The following is a 19,810-nucleotide window of genomic DNA, read 5'->3' as shown; positions in this document are numbered from 1 at the left end:
CATCCCCTTCACTACAAGATGGATTCTTAACCACGAGACCACCAGGGAAGTCCCTGTACTATTGGTTCTTAAACTTTAGAAGGTATTAAAATCATCTGGAGGACTTTTTTTTTTTTTTTTTTGTTGTGGCCTCTCCCGTTGCCGGACGTGCAGGCTCAGCGGCTCACGGGCCCAGCCACTCCGCGGCACGCGGGATCCTCACGGACCGGGGCATGAACCCGTGTCCCCTGCATCGGCAGGCTGACTCTCAACCACTGCGCCACCAGGGAATCCCTGGAGGACTTTTTAAAACACTGATTGCTGAGCCTCACCTCCAGTGTTTCTGATTTAATCAATCTGAAATGGTGCCCAAGAATTTACCTTTTTTTTTGGCCACACTATGGGGCTTGTGGGAGCTTAGTTCCCCAACCAGGGATCAAACCCAGGCCCCTGACAGTGGAAGCGCAAAGTCCTAACCACTGGACCACCAGGGAATTCCCAGAATTTACATTTCTAACATGTTCTCAGGTGATGCTGATTCTGTTAGTCTGGGAACCATACTTTGAGAACCAATGGTGAGTAATAGGCATTTGCTCATTCATTCAACAAGTATATATTCCAGGCACAATTCTAGATACTAGGGTTATAGCAGGAAACAAAAGAGACAAGGCCTCTATTCGCTTGAAGTTTAGTCTACATGTTTTTAAATGCTTTTTTCTTATTTTTTTAACATGAATTCCTTAATTATACCGAACTCTTTCTTGATCTTGAGCTTTTACACCTAAGGTGTTTTGCTTTTTGTAACTTACTTGAAATGATTCTCCATTTCCCCTTTCCTCTCTCCCTTTTTAAATCCTGCTCATCCCAAAACCAATTTGCAGCATGAAGCCGACCCTGTAATTTAAATTGTATTCCCCTACCTCAAGCCAGCCCTCCATTCCTCCTTTACTCTATATTATTTTCCCCAAACATTTAAATTCCTTAGGGGCAGGAATTTTCGTCTGTTGTTCACTGGTGTATCTCCAGCTCCTGGAAAAGCCCTCATAGGTAATTAGGAAATAAATGTTAAGTGCAGCAGTGTTTATAAGATGAAAAAGGAGAAAAGTAAAAGTGTTCAGCCATATATAATACATGCTGTAGTTATGATTAATGTTTAAAAAAATGATACATAGGAAAACACATTGGACAGAAAGTCCATGGATTTGACTGTTTCTTTTCCCCCCTTCTCTAATTTCTGAAATGTTTGTTAAAGAATTTTGAATTTCAGCTTCATTACTTATTAGTTGTATAACCTAAGGGGAGTTGTTCCTTCTATGTGCCTTGGTTTGTCTGTAAATTAGGGATAGTATAATGACCTACTTCAGGGTTGTGGGCATTAAATGAGTAATGTGCTTAGAACAGGGCCTTGCACATAGTAGGTGCCCAATAAATGTGAGCTACTACTGTTTAATAACTGAATATAATAAAAAAGACAGCACTAATAAATATCCCACTTGGAAGTGCTGCATTAAGAATGTTAGGTTAGAATTAACTGCAGAAAACCTATTAACTGATTAAAAAAAAAAAAGCTTTTAAAAAATCTGCACTCTTATGGACAAAACCTCCCCTAATCCCCATGACTTAATGTGATCTTTGCTTTCTCTGAATTTTTCTTGACATTTGCCTTGAAGTTTTATCATAACTTCATTCAGTATGCAACAAACATTTATTAATTGCCTACTGTGTGCCAGGCACCATGTTATAGTGGTGAACAAGAGAAGTCAAGAGGTTCCTGCCTCAACAGACCTTACATCTTTGGTAGGGGAAACAGAAGGAAACAGGTAAAATCATAAATAAGGTAATTATAGATCATAATAAATGTTACAAAGAAAGTTAAAATTGAATGTGATAGAAAGTAGCTGAGCTTAAGGGAGAATGCCATTTAAGAGAATTAGAGAAAATGATCAATGTTCAAAAGGAATAAGGGAGGGAATATGATAGAAAGTAACTTGGTAGGGGCAAGAGAGAAAATGGTCCTTTCTTAGTTGATGACTTTAATATTGATCTCTAGTTCTACAAATCAGCTGGTCTCTGACATCTAATACTGTTTTGAATGATTATTTACCTTTTACCTTTTAGTGTTATATACTAACACATGTGTACACATCTATATATGTTTCTGTAATATCCATCTATATATATATAAATTTCAAAACCGTATGTTCATATTGATGCCCCAAATTCCAGTCCAGCACCAAAGGTTTCATTGCAGGCTTCTCTCTTTCCTTATTTGTACCTTTTTTTCTCCAAAGGTAAGAAACTTGTCTCTTGTTATCCATAATATATATATTTTTTGTTTTGTCCTAGTATACATGTAGAAGTTTCAGAACTGCTAATCCATAACGCTGCAAAACAGCAAATGGGCTAGCTGGAGTAAAACATTTGTGTGCCATTCTTTTCATTTTTAGCTTTTTTTTGCCAAACTTAAGTTAGTTCCTTTTTTCTGTTTCCTCCTCCCAGTATGGTTGTGTTCATTTGTAATACAGTTAGGTTCATGTGGTACTGTTTGTATTACATTTTGGATTCCCCCTACTTTATAGCTGATTTTATCAATATTTATTTTTAGGTGTGTGTGTGTGTGTGTGTGTGTACACACCATTACCCTGTTCCTAAGCATCAGAGCTATACAAAAAGATGTACACAGAGACGTGTTGCTCCCTCTTCATCCCTACTTTCTTGTTCTTGTTCCCTTATTCTTTCCACCCATACTTACACACCCTGTAGGTAACCAGTCTCATTTGGATTTTATTCTCTCTTTCAAGGCTGATCTTCAGACAAGTTCTCAGCGTTTAAATCTTTCAGCCTCCAATGCTGCAGTGGCTGAACTTAAACCCGATTGTTGTATAGATGATGTCATACACCATGAAGTAAAGGAGATTGGAACACACATGTAAGAATTATTTTACTAGATCTCAGAGGCTTTTACTTATATATGCCTTTATTTGAAATTTTTGCTTTATTTCCACTTATTCCACTTGTTATTAAGCCTAAGAACCTACTTCAGAAGGAATTTTATGTACTATGTTTACATGCTTGCCAGAAACAAACTTTAAACAAAATGTTTATTTTTGAAAGGAAAAAATATCTTAATTTATCTTCACTTATCTCTAGTTTCATTTTTGCATCTACAATCTTATCTAAAAATAAAAATCCATGCAAACCTTTAAAACCCAGGTAGCACTCTAAAAGTACATTTATTCTTTTGAAATGCTAACTGATGTTAATAACATTTATTTTTAAATTCACAATTTTTCAGTTCTGTATTTAACTATAAATATACTCTACCCTGAGAGTTCAAAAATAGAGAACCAAAGTAAAGGTATGAGGGAAATAAAATCTCAAATTCTGTATTCCTGGCCTGTGTATGTATTTGAATGTGAATGCTGTATTTTTCTTTGAGAGGCAAATATGAAAATTTCAGCCATCTAAAGTAATTTTAGACTTCTCTATCTGCCTTACCACCCCCATATCCAGTTGATTCACAAAGTCCTGTTAGTTCTTGTTAACTATCTCTCAGTAGCCTCTCTTCATCTCCACTTAACGTCACCATTTTTGCTTCTCTTCTGTGTCTTAAAGAAATATGTAATATTATCTATTATTTAATTCATTTTGGTGACAAGCTCTGTTGTAGGCACTTTTTAATATATATTCTGTGGTTGGTATGAGCTTTGAGTCAGATTTTCTGGAGTTCAAATTTTACCTTGATTATTTATTTAATTATATGATCTTGGATAAGTCACTTAACACTTTAGTGATCTCCTACTACCCTTAGGAAATTCTAACTGTATAGGTTTTGCAGAGCTCTCCACTACTAATCCTTACCAACTACGTACTCTAGTTCTCACCTTTCATCATGCTTCCCTCCCTCTCTACTCTGCAGTCATATTGGACTTTTACCTCTGAACTGCTCTGTGACTTGAAATGTATCCTTCCCTTACAAAGGAATGCCTGTGTCATTTTGTTTAGTTTTCTTCTACTTCAGCATATCTCAGATTCATCATGACTTTCTCAAAGAGACTTTTTGACCTCCTAGACTAGATAAAATCCCCCTTCTTGTCTATTTTATAGCATCCACAACTTGTCATTTTTTTCTATGTCTTTTATGCTTGACATTACTTACTGAGTGCCTGCTGTTCCCATTAAAGTATGAGTTCCACAAAGTCACCTGCATCCCTGGGATTTAGCGAGAACAATGGTCAATATTTGTTGAAATTGATTTTATTGAAATGATATTAAATGTATAAAATCCCCATTTTACAGAAAATGAGACTCTTAGAGAATTTAATAGCTAGCACATAATGGCATAGAACTCAGATCTAAATCTAACTTCATAACCTGTACCTTGCTACACTGCTTCCAACTGTGGGCACTTGGAGAGCAGGTATTGAGTTTTGATCAACTCTAAATACCTAGCACCTAGTTTAGTACTAGGTACAAGTATAAAGTAGAAATTAAATTACCTGTAATGTCACCACCTAGTATAGCCACTATTATAATATTGGTATATCTCAATCCTTTATGTGCATATATATAATATATATATAAAACAGATGTGTATAAGTAACTTAAATAAGATTTTATAGAATTTTGATCATATTACGCATGGTTTTATCTTTATTAATACACCAGGAACCCAGTTGAGTCAGTATTCTTTGAAAACATTCTTTTTTTTTTTAATTTGTGGTACGCGGGCCTCTCACTGTTGTGGCCTCTCCCGTTGCGGAGCAACAGGCTCCGGACGCGCAGGCTCAGCGGCCATGGCTCACGGGCCCAGCCGCTCCGCGGCATGTGGGATCTTCCCGGACCGGGGCACAAACCCATGCCACCTGCATTGGCAGGAGTACTCTCAACCACTGCGCCACCAGGGAAGTCCGCCAAGCATTTTTAAGACTCCTTTCCTGAAGGATTCTTTTCTAAATTTCTTATAACCACCAAGTGTGTAAAGAGAGTCAGTTTCTCTAAACTCTCACCAACCCTGATATTTCTTGGAAAGAATTTTTGCCAAATCCTAAGATAAGGAAAAATCTTATTTCATTATTTCAATTTGTTTGACTACTTGTGAGGCTGAACATTTCCACATATTTGTTAGTCGATTATCGTACTACAATTTATGTGTATATCCTTTTCTTCTATTTTGAATGAGATATTGTTTTGCTTACAAAAATTTCTCTTCATATTGTTAGAAGCATTTTTTCCCAGTTTGTTGTCCTTCTTAAAATTTTGTTTTATTTTTTTTGATTTATCCAATTTCTAAATTTGTGGAAGTCTTTTCCTTTCTATTGCATTTATATTAAAAAGTCTTTCTTCATCCTGGAATTTTTTTAAAATTTGTATTTTCTTCTAGTTTATATGAACTTAACTTTTTACATTCAACTATTTAGTTATCCTGTGATTTATTTTGGTTTATGCTTTACTTTCTGAAGAAAAAAGTTTCTGACTTCCTGCTTTAAAAATGGTATATCTTATTTTACTAATCAGCTTTCTTTTCATGGAATTATATCCATATCTACTGGAACTCTTTTTTTCCTGCTCTAGGCTCATTTGGCTACACTTTCGTGTCACAGTATAAATATTTTCCAAATTTGTTGGTGGAATTGAAGTGTAGTAGATTAACTATTAAAAAACAAAATTGATAGTGATTCAAAATCATTAAAACATCTTTCTGTTTCAGCTTGGTGTGTGCAGTGAGTTATACAACTCAGGGTGGAGAAAAAATGTATTTTAGAAAATTCTTCAAATTTCAGGTATTGAATATGACAGTGGTAAATAGTGTTTAGGTGCCCTTTTTTCCCCTAGGAGATTACTACTATTTATCTGCAGTAAAAACAAACTCCAAATAAAGCAAATAGCTTAGTATTTTTTGGTTTGTCTTATTACTAGCAATCTAAAGTTGGACTAAAGTAAGTTAAATTAAAGAGAAATTATCATTGGAAATGTAATGTTTTATCCAGAAAAAAAATTTGTTGTGTTTTCATGCCTTGACAAAACCCAAAAATTTAGAAGATGGATAAAATGAGTGTAAAGTCCAGACAAAATAAATGTAAATAATATCAGATTTCTAAAGAAATATTTAAATGAGGGATTATTGTCTTGGGCTAAGTGGACCAAGCTTCCTTCAGAGACTTCATGAGTCACTGAAATTGTAGTTAGAATTTTTTATTTATACACAATTTTAGAAGTCCATAATCAAAAATAGTTAAAAACCACTGTTTTAACACATATATGTGTGTGGATAGGGAAATGAGATGACCATATACAATTATGTAGATCTAGATATGATACTATATATATTTTTCATTCCTCTGTTTGTAAGTGGAAGAAAAATTACCAGCAACAGGAAGAAAAATTTTGCTTTATTCTGTTGCTTTTGTTATCACTCATCTGTTTAAGATTTTGCATGTCTTTTAAAAGAAAATAAAAGGTTTGATTGCTTTTTTTGATAAACATCCTTTGTGAAATATATATAGAGAAATACACAAAAATATATGTGTTCAGTTTAACAGACTATTATGAAGTACAAATCCATATAACTCATGTAACTATTACCCAGTCAAGAAATTACAGTGGCTTTTTTAAAAATGCATTTGGGATTGTTTTTGTTTTTGTTTTTACAAGAGTATTGCATACCCATTAGAAAAGTCTATTAAAATTGGAAAATGCCTTTGACAAATTTGAGCTCTATGGTTTAAAACAGATAAACAAAATAAATGGTCAAATGATAATAATCTCCTTTGATTGATATGCTTTATTCAACTAGGTTCTCAAACCATTGGATGTGAAAACCAAATTTTACAATGCAGAGGTAAGTGTTGAGCACTTAATGGGATTTCAGGTTCAACATTAAGATCTTATTTGACTAAAATTCTCATGTATTACATTTCTTTTCATATCAGAGTAAATTGCTGATATGACTGTGAATTACTTGTGAAAAATGAGCATAAAGTTCAATTGAAAGTGAATAATTTCACTGCAGATCTTTTTTAGTCTGCTGTTTTCAACTGACATGAGATCAGTATGCCTTGATTTTTATTCTCGTTAATTTTGTGAGGCTTTCACCCTCTTTCATTAAATGATTGCCCTGTGCTTCCATTTAATAGTTGTTGTTACCGTCTAAAAACATAAGCAATCTGTTAAATATTTTATAAATGTGGTTGTGATATTACAAAAATTGAAGTGGTAGATCCAACCCTACAAAGAAGATTTAATATTCATCTAGAAAAATATTAAGTAGAGCTCAGTACATTAAATTCTTTGTCCTGGGAAGTCAGTGTGCCAGCCAGAGTTAGGTTGCTAAATTTAGTGAATGGTTTGAAATGCTCCTTGGGAGAAACAAATTTGGCAAAAATATAGGAAGAAGTAACTTTTAGAATAGAAGATTATCTTCTTTCCTAACAAAAGAGATAAAATAGAATTTTCCATAAGGAAAAGGTTTTACGGCTTGGATTTATTTTACAGTTCTATTTTATCCTGGTATCTAGAGGTCCAGAAAAAGCAGATTTCCTAATGGGCCTTTTACTCCCCCAAAATCATGTGTTTCATATCACAGTGATAAACTCAAAGATATTCAAATGCAGTATTTTGAAATGAAAATTTTGTCTATTACTCCAAAACAAGGTGATCAGAAATTTGTAGTCACATATCAAATTTGATATATATTTTTACCATCAGCATCTGAATTTTTATTCACTATAAAGTTTGTACTACAGCTGCACATACTAAGACATCTAAGATAAGGAACCTAACCTTAAAGTAAAAACCTATTAGGAGAAACGAAAAAAGTGCATAAAATAACAAAAGTAACTGGTATAGTATATAGTGAGACTAGAGAGCATGACACAAAAAGATGTGCTACAGGAACTCAGGGGATGTGATTTTGGAGTAGTCTAAAGAAGCTTCATGGAAAAGGAAGAATTGCATCAGTGTCTAGAAGGAATAGGTGTTAGAAACGTCTAAGTGTCAGAGCAGTGAAGGCATTCCAAGCCGAGTTGGAAATACAAGTGGAACATAGAGTATGTAGTGAAGAGTATATGTATTTGATGCGAGGATACAGTCTCATCAAGGAGATAACTAGATGTTTAAAGGCACATATAGGAAGGCACATATTAAACTATTTCAGGTTTTCTTTGTTGAAGTATGGTGGTACATTAAGATACTTGTCAAGTAGTTTTATCACACCAATATTCAGAGTGAGTTGCAAATTGTTTTTTAAATTGCTAGTTATTCCATAAATAACATAAAAGTAATATACTCCCCCAAAAGAAAGGAAAAAACCCACAAGTCCACCACACTAAAAAATAATTCGTTCTTCATTAACCCATATTCTCTTTCAGTCTTTACTCATTTATATATAATATTCTGTTTTTATAATCATAGTAACAGTTTTGTTTGTTTTTTCAGTTAACATTAAGTATAGACATAATTTTTAGTCTAAACTTTGCCAACAAACTTCAGCTAAAAAATTTTAGTAAAATTCTGAACTTTTGAAAATAGACATTTTTTTTTTAAATGAGGAGTGAACAAATAGCATTTAGGATCTCTCTAAGATATTTGGTATTACCTATTAGGCAAACAAATACTGTTCTGCCTGTAACATGAAGCAGATTCTATGGACTCCATCTAGGAAATTCAGGTAAATTGTAGGAGTTAATTAACCACACTGATATCAGTAGTTTATGTTTATTACACTATGCCATAGTCCTTACACAACAACTGTTATTAGCCCCACATTTGTCTCAAACATGTTTTTTATGCTGCTTCTAAAAATTCTAATACTGTGTGAATCACCTAAAGGAAAACAAGTTTTGTGAGAAACTTTGTTGTAGTCTTCTAATATAAGAAAGCCTTGTAAAAAAAAAAAAATTGGTGACATTAGAAGCTAGGTGTCAAACCTTTGGTCACAGCTCCATGCCAGGTACTGAAGAGACATAAATATAAACTGAACATCTTCCCAGTCCTCACGGTACTTAGATCTAGTGGAGGAGACTGACATGACATAAATACAGTGTAAGCATCCCCACCCACCCCGATCATAAGTGTACTTATTCTCTGGGAACATAGGTGAAAAAGATTTCCTGCTATGTGTTTGATGAAAGAGCTGACATTTGAGATGGCCCTTGGTAAATAAGTAGCTTTAGCAATGTATATGTGAAAAAAAGACAAACTGTGAAATCTGTTAACTCTCAGTTGTCTGAAGTGGTCTAGCCCAGCATTCCCTGAAGTGTGATCAGTGGAACTGTAATCACCCAAGATCCTCCTTGAAAAAATGATTCCATTATTAGATAAATTTAAGAGAAGCTATACAGTGTATATCTATTCTGAATGTGGCAGATAGTATATACCCAACCTAAGTAATCTATGAAGAAGTTACAAAGTGAGCAAAGAATTCATAGAATTAGAAAGGCATGGGATATACCTCTCTCCCTCAAGATATGCCCTTGAATATTTGCTCCTGTTTAAGTATTCACCTATAGTGTTCTTCTCTATTCATTTAACCTTAGCAGTTTCACCTTTTTAGAAGAATGATTTGTCATATTTCTTTGTATTACTTTCTGTTTACTTCCTTGTTTTACTAATGCTGTCTTGTTTAGTAAATTAAAAAAAATGCAGAAATGCATTTTATTTTAAAGTTAGTTATTCTTTTTTCTTTAACATTTAATCTGATTTTTCTAATTTTTCTTTTTTATTTTTCCATTAGAGTGACCTCAGTTCTGTGGTAATTTGATTTTTTATTATAAATTTATATGCTTTTCTTACTTACCACTTTTTGACTCTGCCTAATTAATCTCTCTTTACAAAACATAGTGGAAAAACAAAGTTAGTTGTGAATATACTTACGTGACTTCAAAAATATGTATATAATTTGTACTTTTTATATTGATCATCTTATTCTATGGGGAAAAATACATCAAAGATTAAATTGGCATATTGAAACAATTATATTCTTATTTTTAGTGTGTTTCCTGTAGCTATTTTTAAAAAGAGGCATGTTAACCTTGTCTAAAATAGCCTCAGGATTTTCAACCTCTTAATATAAAATATCCTACTATACTTCAATTCTTTGAGTAAACTGTGTAGTTGAAATTCATCTTCAAATGAGCAGTGGTTTTAGTTTTAAGTCTGGGTCAGGTAAAGATGGCCCTTTGACAACAGTAAACAGAAGAAAATTAAATTTTCCCACGTTGACTAAAATCATATTTTCAAATTTCTATTTAATATAAGCAGCATTTGCTTATAACACAATATATACATAAAAACATCAACTGCCTTAGCACTGAATTCTTATCTTAATTTTTTAAATGTCAAGTTATTTCATGCTAACTGTTCAAACTAGCTTAATTTTCCATTATGCAGCTTGTTTTTCTTTCATTTTATCTAAGCTCTTCTAAACTTATGCAGAAATTGCATTTTTAAATTTGAAATGTGGGTCTATGGTTATTTTTTTTAAAGCAATGGATCGATGGGATATTTTTTTTTGAGAAAAAGTAACAGAATAATGCCTTTGAATGTGTACTTCTTTTAAACTGATAAATTGTATTTCTATTTTCATTAGAGCACATGTGCCAAGGACTAAAGAATCTGTTTTGTTTTAGATAATAATACATTAAATTATAACTTCATCATTATATTTTTGCAAATGATTTCTACTTTCCTGGATTTAGTGTTTAAAAAGCTCATAAGTGCCAAAAATTTTTGGTCATAGTTTATTTTATTTCTGTATATATATTACTATGAAACTTCTGAATAAAGTAATTCTAGAATATCCTTAGTATACCATTTTATGTATAGGTTTTTATCAAAAATGAACCAAGTTTTCTTTTATCCTCCAATATATACCCCCCAAAATAACCAAATAGCATAAAAAGAAGAATGTTTAATGTAAATAATTAGGGAATTTAAAATACTATGTAAAAGTACATATGTAAGTTACCCATTGACTGAAATACTGCTGTATAGCACCAGTTTTCACTAAGTCACTAAGACCACAAAATACCTTTTGTTTGATTTAAAAACTTAAAGATTTCAAGTATAATTCACATATATTTTTGCTCTAAATATACATTTTCAATGAACCAAGAAATCACTAATGACTACTTAAAAATGCTTTAATTAAAAAGTTAAATTCTTATAAGATTATAAAATAGATTATTTGCTATACTATCTAAATTAAAGTAACATGAAAATTGAAATTAATAAATTATGCTGGAATATTATAACAAAGACCTAATTATCTTAACACATCTCTGAAATGATAGGTGCACAGGTAAATTCATTATACTAAATTGCATTTTCACATTTTAATGACTTACCAGAAAATTTAAGATATATGTAACTGAAATTCCAGTTAAGCATTTTTGGATATCAATACAAAAAATATTATAGTTATCCCCCATCCATTGTTTGACAGCTTACCAGTTGACTAACACTTGACTTTGCCCCTGTGAATTATGCTAGGAGGACAATTTCTTTTCTTGCATTAATTATGATAACTTTGATTTGCAGGCATGAACTAATCACATTTGTGGTTAAGGTTTTTTCTTCATATAAATCAGATATTGTTGTAGTGGTAAAGTACTTTAAACACCAGCATACTTTGGTGGATTTCTTTTTCATATTTTCAGACTGGTGGATTTCTTTTTCATATTTTCAGACTGATGAAGTATTTCTTGAAGCCCAGATTCAGAACATTACAACCTCACCCATGTTTATGGAGAAAGTTTCATTGGAGCCATCTATAATGTACAATGTAGCAGAATTAAATTCAGTCAACCAAGCTGGAGAATGGTAAATATGGATTATGAAGTGTTTGCTTTTATTTTGAAAGATACGAACTTTTCTAACATTGTTACTCTTGGGTGGTTTAAAAATTTTTTTAAGGGATAGACATTATTTTATTAGAGAAGTTTTAAATTCACAGAAAAATTGACCAGAAAGCACAGCATTCCCACATGCCCTCCTCCCCACTTACAGGATCCCGTTATTTACATCTTGTTTAATGTGACACTTGTTTTGTTTTGTTTTTTCCTTTTTTTGCTGTACGCGGGCCTCTCACTGTTGTGGCCTCTCCCGTTGTGGAGCACAGGCTCCGGATGCGCAGGCTCAGCGGCCATGGCTCACAGGCCCAGCCACTTCACGGCACGTGGGATCTTCCCAGACCGGGGCACGAACCCACGTCCTCTGCATCGGCAGGCGGACTCCCAACCACTGCGCCACCAGGGAAGCCCCCCAATGTGGCACATTTTTTACAATCGATGAACTAATACTGATATTATTAACTGAAGTCCATAGTTTACATTAGGGTTCACTCTTTGTGTTGTGCATTCTGTGGGTTTTGACAAATGTGGTGACACGTAGCCATCCTGACTGTAGGATATAAAATAGTTTCACTGCTCTAAAACTCTGTGGTCCACCTGTTCAGCCCTCCCTTCATGTGAAAATAAGATCCTAGCCATTTGTACTTGAAGCACTTATTTTTTTAAATTTTTATAACAGTTCAGTGAGATAAATATGGAACATTTCATCCTTATCCTACAAATGATAAAACTGAGGCATGGGAAGAAATGATGGAGAAGTTAGAAGGGGTAAGAGTAAGCAGTGAGTTTTAAGGAGTATTCTCTTAACATCAAAAGGAGTGAGGATAGGAATAGATGATTTAATTTTTCATGAAAATGAAATACACATCTTTATAGGTAATTTAGAAAAAGAAGAATAAATAAATGTAGGGTTGATATTAATATGGATAAGAAGGTAATAGCTGGAGAAAGTACCTGATTTTAATAATCAAGAATGAAAAATTTACTTTTACTTATTATGGGGCTTATAGTAAAGTTCATAGCCTCTCATACCCCCACAGAGGAAAACAATAATTTTCCACTCTTTTCCTGATCTTTTAATTAATTTTGAAAAATCATTAGTTTAGAATGGTATGTTTCTTTTTATTCTAAACTATTTGCTTTCATAATTTTAGAGAAGAGACAGGATACTTAAGGTTCTGATTTCTATTGTTTTTTTTCAGTTAATCTATGTATATCCAATGCTTCAGGCAATATATTGCATTATATTATAAAGAATCTCAAGATTTTCCATATCAACTGAAAAAAAATAAAGAAAAATAAGTCCTCTTAGTACAAGTCCTTTTCATTGTGTTGAAACCACCAACCTGTTGTATTCTGGATCTTTGGATGGTAAATTGTTCAGTTCCTGTCCAAAGGAACAGTCGCAGCTATGGTTTTTCTTCTAAAAGGTTCTAGAGAATTTTTTCCATCTCTATCTCCACCCCACAGTGTAACTACATTTGGGTCAAGAGCATATCTGCAGCCAATGGATACACGCCAGTACTTGTACTGCCTAAAACCCAAGAAGGAGTTTGCAGAAAAAGCAGGCATCATTAAGGGAGTAACGGTAATTGGAAAATTGGATATAGTATGGAAAACAAATCTAGGTGAAAGGGGAAGATTACAGACTAGCCAACTTCAAAGAATGGTGAGTCTAGAAGAAACACTGATGGGGGTTTTGGTGTGTGGTGTGCAGATAGTTAGAACAACTTAAATTTTCCTAGGTCTGTCACTAAAAATCAGAGCACTATAAAAGACATTGATATTACTGGAGAATAAAAGACTAATAATTTCACTGATATCTAGGTGGAAAATTGGTATTGATATGAATGGAAAATTTTCAAATGTTAATTTATGCATTATACATGGTTTTTTACTTTACCAAATTAAAATAAATGCGTATCAATTGTTTCCTCCTGTGGTAATTTGTCCTCACCGTTATCTGACTTCCACTATATTAAAGTTTTCTTTTCTTGCAATGTCTTGGAACTCTTGGACTTATACTACATTTATCTACTCAGTTCATACCTTTTTTAAAGATATGTAAAATGTGGGTCATCTGAAACTCAGGTGAGTCCCACTCAAATTATCTTGAAAACATAGGTTGGATATTTTACCTAATTTCTACTCCGAGAGTATGGATAAGCTACCAGCCTTCTTTTTCTTGTGCTAGTGAGAATATACTACAGAATCATCTGTTTATACTGAATATCACCTACTGTGATGTATTCTAAAATTTACTTTTCTTTTACTGTTAGAGGTAAAAATTGAAAAAAAAAGAGAGAGATTATCACTGGGCCTATTTTTAAATATAGCCATTAGCTATCATCCTGCCATGGCACTTTGATTCTGTTGTCTGTCCCTGCCAGTGTGTCTTGTGAACAGACATGATTTTCTTCTTGGATCATTTCAGTGACCTTCCTTTTCCTGTTTTACCTATGAAGAGTTACGTATGTATAAGCTACAGTATCTTTGGAAAGTATCCCTTTAAGATCAGACCCCCTGAAATTCCTTTACTATTTACCTGTGAGATTCATTTTAACTCTACTAAACATGGAGTAATTATAACAAAAACAGTCGGGGTCTGTAGTGCTATTCTGTAGGCAGTAGCAGCAAAAGCAGTTAGAATGACTGTGGTACCCTCACTAAAATGGAAAGGTTTTGTAATAGATGTATGTTAACTGTATTGCTTTTTCTCTTAGGCTCCAGGTTATGGAGATGTTAGGTTGTCTTTGGAGGCAATCCCAGATACTGTAAACCTAGAAGAACCTTTTCATATTACTTGTAAAATAACAAACTGCAGGTAATGCCAGTATTTGTGGATGGATGTCCTTTCTTCCTCACCTACTTGAGAGAATTTAAAAACTTTTAAATATGCTACCTACTTTTAAGTTTCCTCTTTCCGTATAGTCTTCTCTGATGTTGACATTGAATACTGTAAAGTTCTTCATCTGGTAGCTGTATATTACATATTTTAGAGGTCCTACTGTATTAGGCATTTTTTGTATTTTGTTTCCGTACCTATGAGGTAGGTATTAATTATTCACATTCTTTGCAAGAGAAAGCCAATTCAGAGGACGTGGCTTATTCACCCTCAGAGAGCTAGAAAAGATGGGATCAGAATCTGATACCGGGTGTATTTGACTTCAAAGTCCATGTTCTTTTCCTCATTTACACACTTCAGATTACTAAAACATGAACTAGCAGTTTCTTATAGAATAATACATTATAGAGTTACTGTAATAAGATAGATTTTTCTGAGCCATACTTATACCTGACCTGTATCTTAAGTATTAAGAAAGTTAGAAGTGGTTATGAATTTAATATAGGGGATAACCATAGATTGGAAAACAGGGCTTTAATAGAGTATAATCTGGCTATTGCGAAGCAAAGAGCACAGGGCTTTGAAGCCAGAAAAACCTAGGATTAAATCCCAGTCCTATCACTTTTCTATTACTTGTATTACTACTTGGTATGTATTATTAATTGGGGCATTTTGATAATATTGCAATGATGAATCCCTATCCTCTTAGTCCAAATGTATAATCCTTTTTAATTCTATATCCCTTACAACTTTATGATATTAGGGAGATAAGAAGTATTCATCCTTCAGAATTACAAAAATAACTACTTCCCCTGTGAAGCTTCCTAGACCCTCCCGTGCACAATCATCCTTTTCTCTGTCATAGCAAATTGTAATATAGTTTTTTAGTGGTATTAATATATTGCTATAATTGTTAGTCTCTTCCTCACTGAATTGTGAATAATTCAAGAAAAGGGATCATGTCTTACCCAGCATTATAAATGCAGTGCCTGCCACATCATAGGAGCTCAGTAGACAACACACACAGGATAAAGACCCTGTGCATATAGGGTGTGCTTTTGGATTTTTGGTTTGTTTTGCATTTTTGAGTTATAACAAATCAGTTATTGACCAAATGACAAAGTGCTGTAATAAAGAAGTTTATTTGGGTATTCACTTTACCTTTTGGCAATTCAAGTAAGTTTTCTAAAAAGCACTTGTTTCTTAGATATTCAGTTTCCTCATCTATAAAAATGGGATTTCGACTCCCCCCAACACACAAAGACACATGCACACAACATACACTTACCGGAGTTTTGTGAAACGTAACGAGAAAATTCATGCATTGCACCTAAACTGGTCTGTGGCACACAGTGAACATTTCAAATTTGGCGGGGGCGGGAGATGGAGACATATAAAAGCTAAATATCATTAAATCAACATGTCTAAAAATCAAGTTTGAGTTTAAAATTAAATAAGTATTTAAAATGTGGAGCCAACTCCAAGGAGAAAAAAATAGCTTTAAAGAGTTGAAAGCAAGTCATGAATGGTGGTAGAGCAGCAGACCGTTTTCATTATGAGCCTTTTGGTTTTGGTTTTGTTTTTAAAAACAATGTGCATACTTTCATTAAAAGTTTTTTTTTTTTAGCTTAAGTTGAACTGGTGGTATCAATTATAAGCAGAGGTAGTCTTTTTGTATTAATTGAACATCTGAATAGTTTTACTTACAAATCTTGCCATTATCTATGTTATCTGCATGGTAAAGGAACATAGATTAAATAGAAAAAGCACTGGGCCAGACTCAGTTTATCTTTTTCTTTCCTGTAGAGTGCCCTACAGAAATAGGAAGGATGCATAGCAACAAGATTAGACGCAGATGTCTGGAAGTCTTCCAGAGAAATGGCAAAACTGTTAACAGATCAGCACCAGGGAGCCAGTGTTCAATAACAGAACCAGAAAGCCTACATCCAGACAGGCAGATTAGTCAGTGTCACTGTAAATCCCAGAAGACACCACCTCCTTTCATTTTCCTGATTCTACCTTAAGTGAAATAAAAATATGATAGATTTTCATTTGTTCCTTGTTTTCTGTTGGACACCCAGAAAAGAAATTCACCCACAATAGTGGAAGAATTATTGCAATACCTCTTTGTGAAAGGAACAAGATTTATTCCTGTTTTTCTGATTCCTCCAGCAGTGAAAGGACGATGGATCTTGTGTTGGAAATGTGCAATACCAGTTCTATCCACTGGTGTGGCATTTCAGGAAGACAGCTTGGAAAGCTCCATCCAAGTTCCTCTCTCTGCCTTGCCCTCACTCTACTGTCTTCAGTACAGGGACTGCAAGTATGCTCTCTTTTCAGTAATTTTGGTATTTGGGGGCTATTAATCCATAGTCATTTATTATATCCATTCTTTCTCTGGTCATTACCAATGAATGAAAACTTAGGTCTATATTTTTCTCTCAATAGAGTGTCTCCGGCTTAAGACTAACAGACACGTTCTTAAAGAGAACATATGAATATGATGATATCGCACAAGTCTGCGTGGTATCTTCGGCCATTAAAGTGGAAAGCTGAAGAAAATTTCCAATGTTATGCTTGTCATTGAGTTTCCCAGAACTTTCTGTATTTTTGTCACTTCTGTAAAATGATCAAGTCAACAGTAGAAATAAGTATATATTATTTAAATTTCTTTCCTGTAAAACAGTTAAAATATTAAATGTTTGAAAAGAACCATGTACTGATTTTATCTTGTGAGTTACAGTCTAGATGAACATTTGTATATTTTCCACACATATGCTATTTTGTTTCATTTTAAATGACCATTGGACTTTGTTCTCCAAAAGCTCTATATTTGAGGCCATTTGTCCCTAGCAGGTATCTTGAATAATGGTCAGCAAACTTTTCATGTAAAGGGCCAGATACTACATATTTTAGACCTTGCAGTCCATGTGATTTCTATTGAAAATGCTCAACTCTGCTGTTGTAATGCAAAAGCAGCCAGTAGGCAAAAATTGCACAGCAGCGTTTACAAAAACAGACAGCTGGCCAGATTTGGTCTGCAGGCCGTAGTTTGCTGACCTCAATCTAGAAGATACAGTTGTTTCTTAAAACTTTAGAATTCTTATCATACTTTACTTAGAAGTATTTCCGTTAACCCCAGTTTTTTCCCTCAGTCAATAAAAAAAGTTTAAAATAACTGGGGTGGTCCTCATGTAATCTTGTATGTGCTAACACAATATGAGTTTTCCTAGTTGTTTTCAAAATTATTGTATTGGTATCTGTGTTTGTGTGTACATACATACAAACACACATGTCTAAGTTTCAGTTACTAACAGCAGATCAGAATTGGTTTTATTTCTTAAATTGTTGATTACTCTGTTAACTAAGAAGTCTGATAATTTTCTAATTCTAAGCCAAACAAGTCCTGTTTTTTTTTTCCCCACTGAAAAATAAGCCACTTATTTTCATAAGGCATAATTAAAGGATTTCCAGCTTCTGGTATTTGCTTTTGAACTCTACATCATGTATTAATATTACAAAACTTTCTATCTCTGCATGTAATCACACTAATTTACTTATGCCATATACAAAACAATGAGAAAGTTAAGACTATAAACAACTTTACAACATGAATGTAATAAAAGTTTCAATATTTTGAAAACAAAAGCTAATACTGTTAAATAAAAACTTATTTTGCTAAGTTGAAATTCAAGGATGTATATATAATTGCTTACACGTAAGAGTGCATAAAGTCAAATACAAAAGTTGGTTTTCCTTAAATGCATAATTATTTATTGCCATGACAAACTGTTTGGTCCAAAATGAAAGCTATATTCAGAATGAGATTTGCCCTTAAATTGGAGAGGTAATCAATGAAATGTCTGTGCAAAATAAAGTGCAAGCAGTATAAAATTGAAGTCTGTGTTTCCTCCAAAATGAGTACAATTGATTAAATGATGAAATAAGACTTTATAGCCACTGCACTGGGTACTGCGATAACTTTTCAAGCATCTTCTCATGACTGAACGTTCTGTTTCAAATTTTAAAAGTAACATACAATGGTCATTTGGAATCTGCTATATAATTTGACTTATAATTACAAAGACTCCTTTTATAAGCAATACCTAGACACATAATGTTCCTTCTTTAAGTAAAGGTTAGAAAATGTCATCTTAGAAAGGATCTGTTTAAACCATGTTATAAAAATTAGCTAAACAATTTGGTACATTAAGTGGAAATGTCATTTGCGTAAAAAGGACATTGTAAATTTTACATAGCATCATAACAGCTACAGCTACTATAATGAAAAGTGGTTAATGGAAGTCAGTTATTCCTAAGTAGAATGTATATAAAGATTTACTTTAATGCTCTCTTGTTTCAGACAAGCAAAGTAACTTTTGGAGCACTGTTTATCATTTTAAGAGTAGCTAACACAATACAGCTACACAAAACCTTCTTGCAATAGCGTGTAATGCAGTAATTCCAAAGTGATGAAAGTACTTAAAAAGCAAAAATGGCTTGAATAGAATGGAAATCCAGGTAAGTGGGCAGATTATCTAGGTTTAATTTGTTATGGATGGTATATTACAAAAGAAAGAAACTAGAAGGATGAAATGGAATACACCAATCCATATTACTTCATGTAAAAAGAATGGCTACCTTAACTACAGATATTAGTAAATCAAAACATTTGTTTTAAACTGTTTTTTCTTATAATGTTTTCAATTTTGGTATCAAAGTAACGGTGAAATAAAATGAGTTGGGAAGTGTTTCCTCTTCTGTTTTCTGTAAGAGATTGTGTAGAATTGGTATTAAGTGTTTGGTAGAATTCACCATTGAAACTGGACCTGTATCTTTCTTTTCTGGAGGATATCTTTATTTAGTGAGCTTTGGTAGTTTGTATCTTACAAGAAATTTGTTTCATCTAAGTTGTTAAATACATGGATGTAAAGTTGGTCATAGTATTTTCTAATAATCTTTTTAATGTCTACAGGGTCAGCAGTGATATCCCCTCTTTCACTTCTGATACTTGTTGATTCATATTTTCCCTATTTTCCTAGTCAGTCAGAGGCTTACCAGTTTTACTTACTTGAAAGCATTTTTAATATGCTCAAGATAGTTATGCTAGGAACCTTTTCTTACTCAACACTGGATA

General features: G+C 33.4%; 1 protein-coding gene across 3 annotated transcripts in view; it reads left to right on the top strand.

Moving 5' to 3' along the window:
- The window catches only part of TRAPPC13 (trafficking protein particle complex subunit 13), a 34,489-nt gene extending 16,789 nt beyond the window's left edge, over positions 1-17,700 (top strand). The window contains exons 5-13 of one of the 3 annotated variants that reach the window (XM_007457104.1): positions 2,781-2,908; positions 5,690-5,762; positions 6,776-6,820; positions 9,713-9,730; positions 11,666-11,799; positions 13,299-13,497; positions 14,552-14,652; positions 16,849-16,996; positions 17,122-17,385. In XM_007457104.1, the coding sequence (XP_007457166.1) occupies positions 2,781-2,908; positions 5,690-5,762; positions 6,776-6,820; positions 9,713-9,730; positions 11,666-11,799; positions 13,299-13,497; positions 14,552-14,652; positions 16,849-16,996; positions 17,122-17,229 (954 nt within the window). In that variant the 3' untranslated portion in view covers positions 17,230-17,385. Of the gene's footprint in view, positions 1-2,780; positions 2,909-5,689; positions 5,763-6,775; positions 6,821-9,712; positions 9,731-11,665; positions 11,800-13,298; positions 13,498-14,551; positions 14,653-16,845; positions 16,997-17,121 lie in introns of all 3 variants that reach the window. The other 2 variants (XM_007457106.1, XM_007457105.1) reach the window with 2 other exon arrangements.
- Positions 17,701-19,810: the final 2,110 nt, after the last annotated feature.

The sequence above is a fragment of the Lipotes vexillifer genome, unplaced genomic scaffold, assembly GCF_000442215.2.
Source record: "Lipotes vexillifer unplaced genomic scaffold, Lipotes_vexillifer_v1.1 scaffold241, whole genome shotgun sequence".
Classification (NCBI taxonomy): Eukaryota; Metazoa; Chordata; class Mammalia; order Artiodactyla; family Lipotidae; genus Lipotes; species Lipotes vexillifer.
The sequence above is the reverse complement of the archived record's forward strand: the minus strand, read 5'-3'. Positions and strand labels throughout refer to the sequence as shown.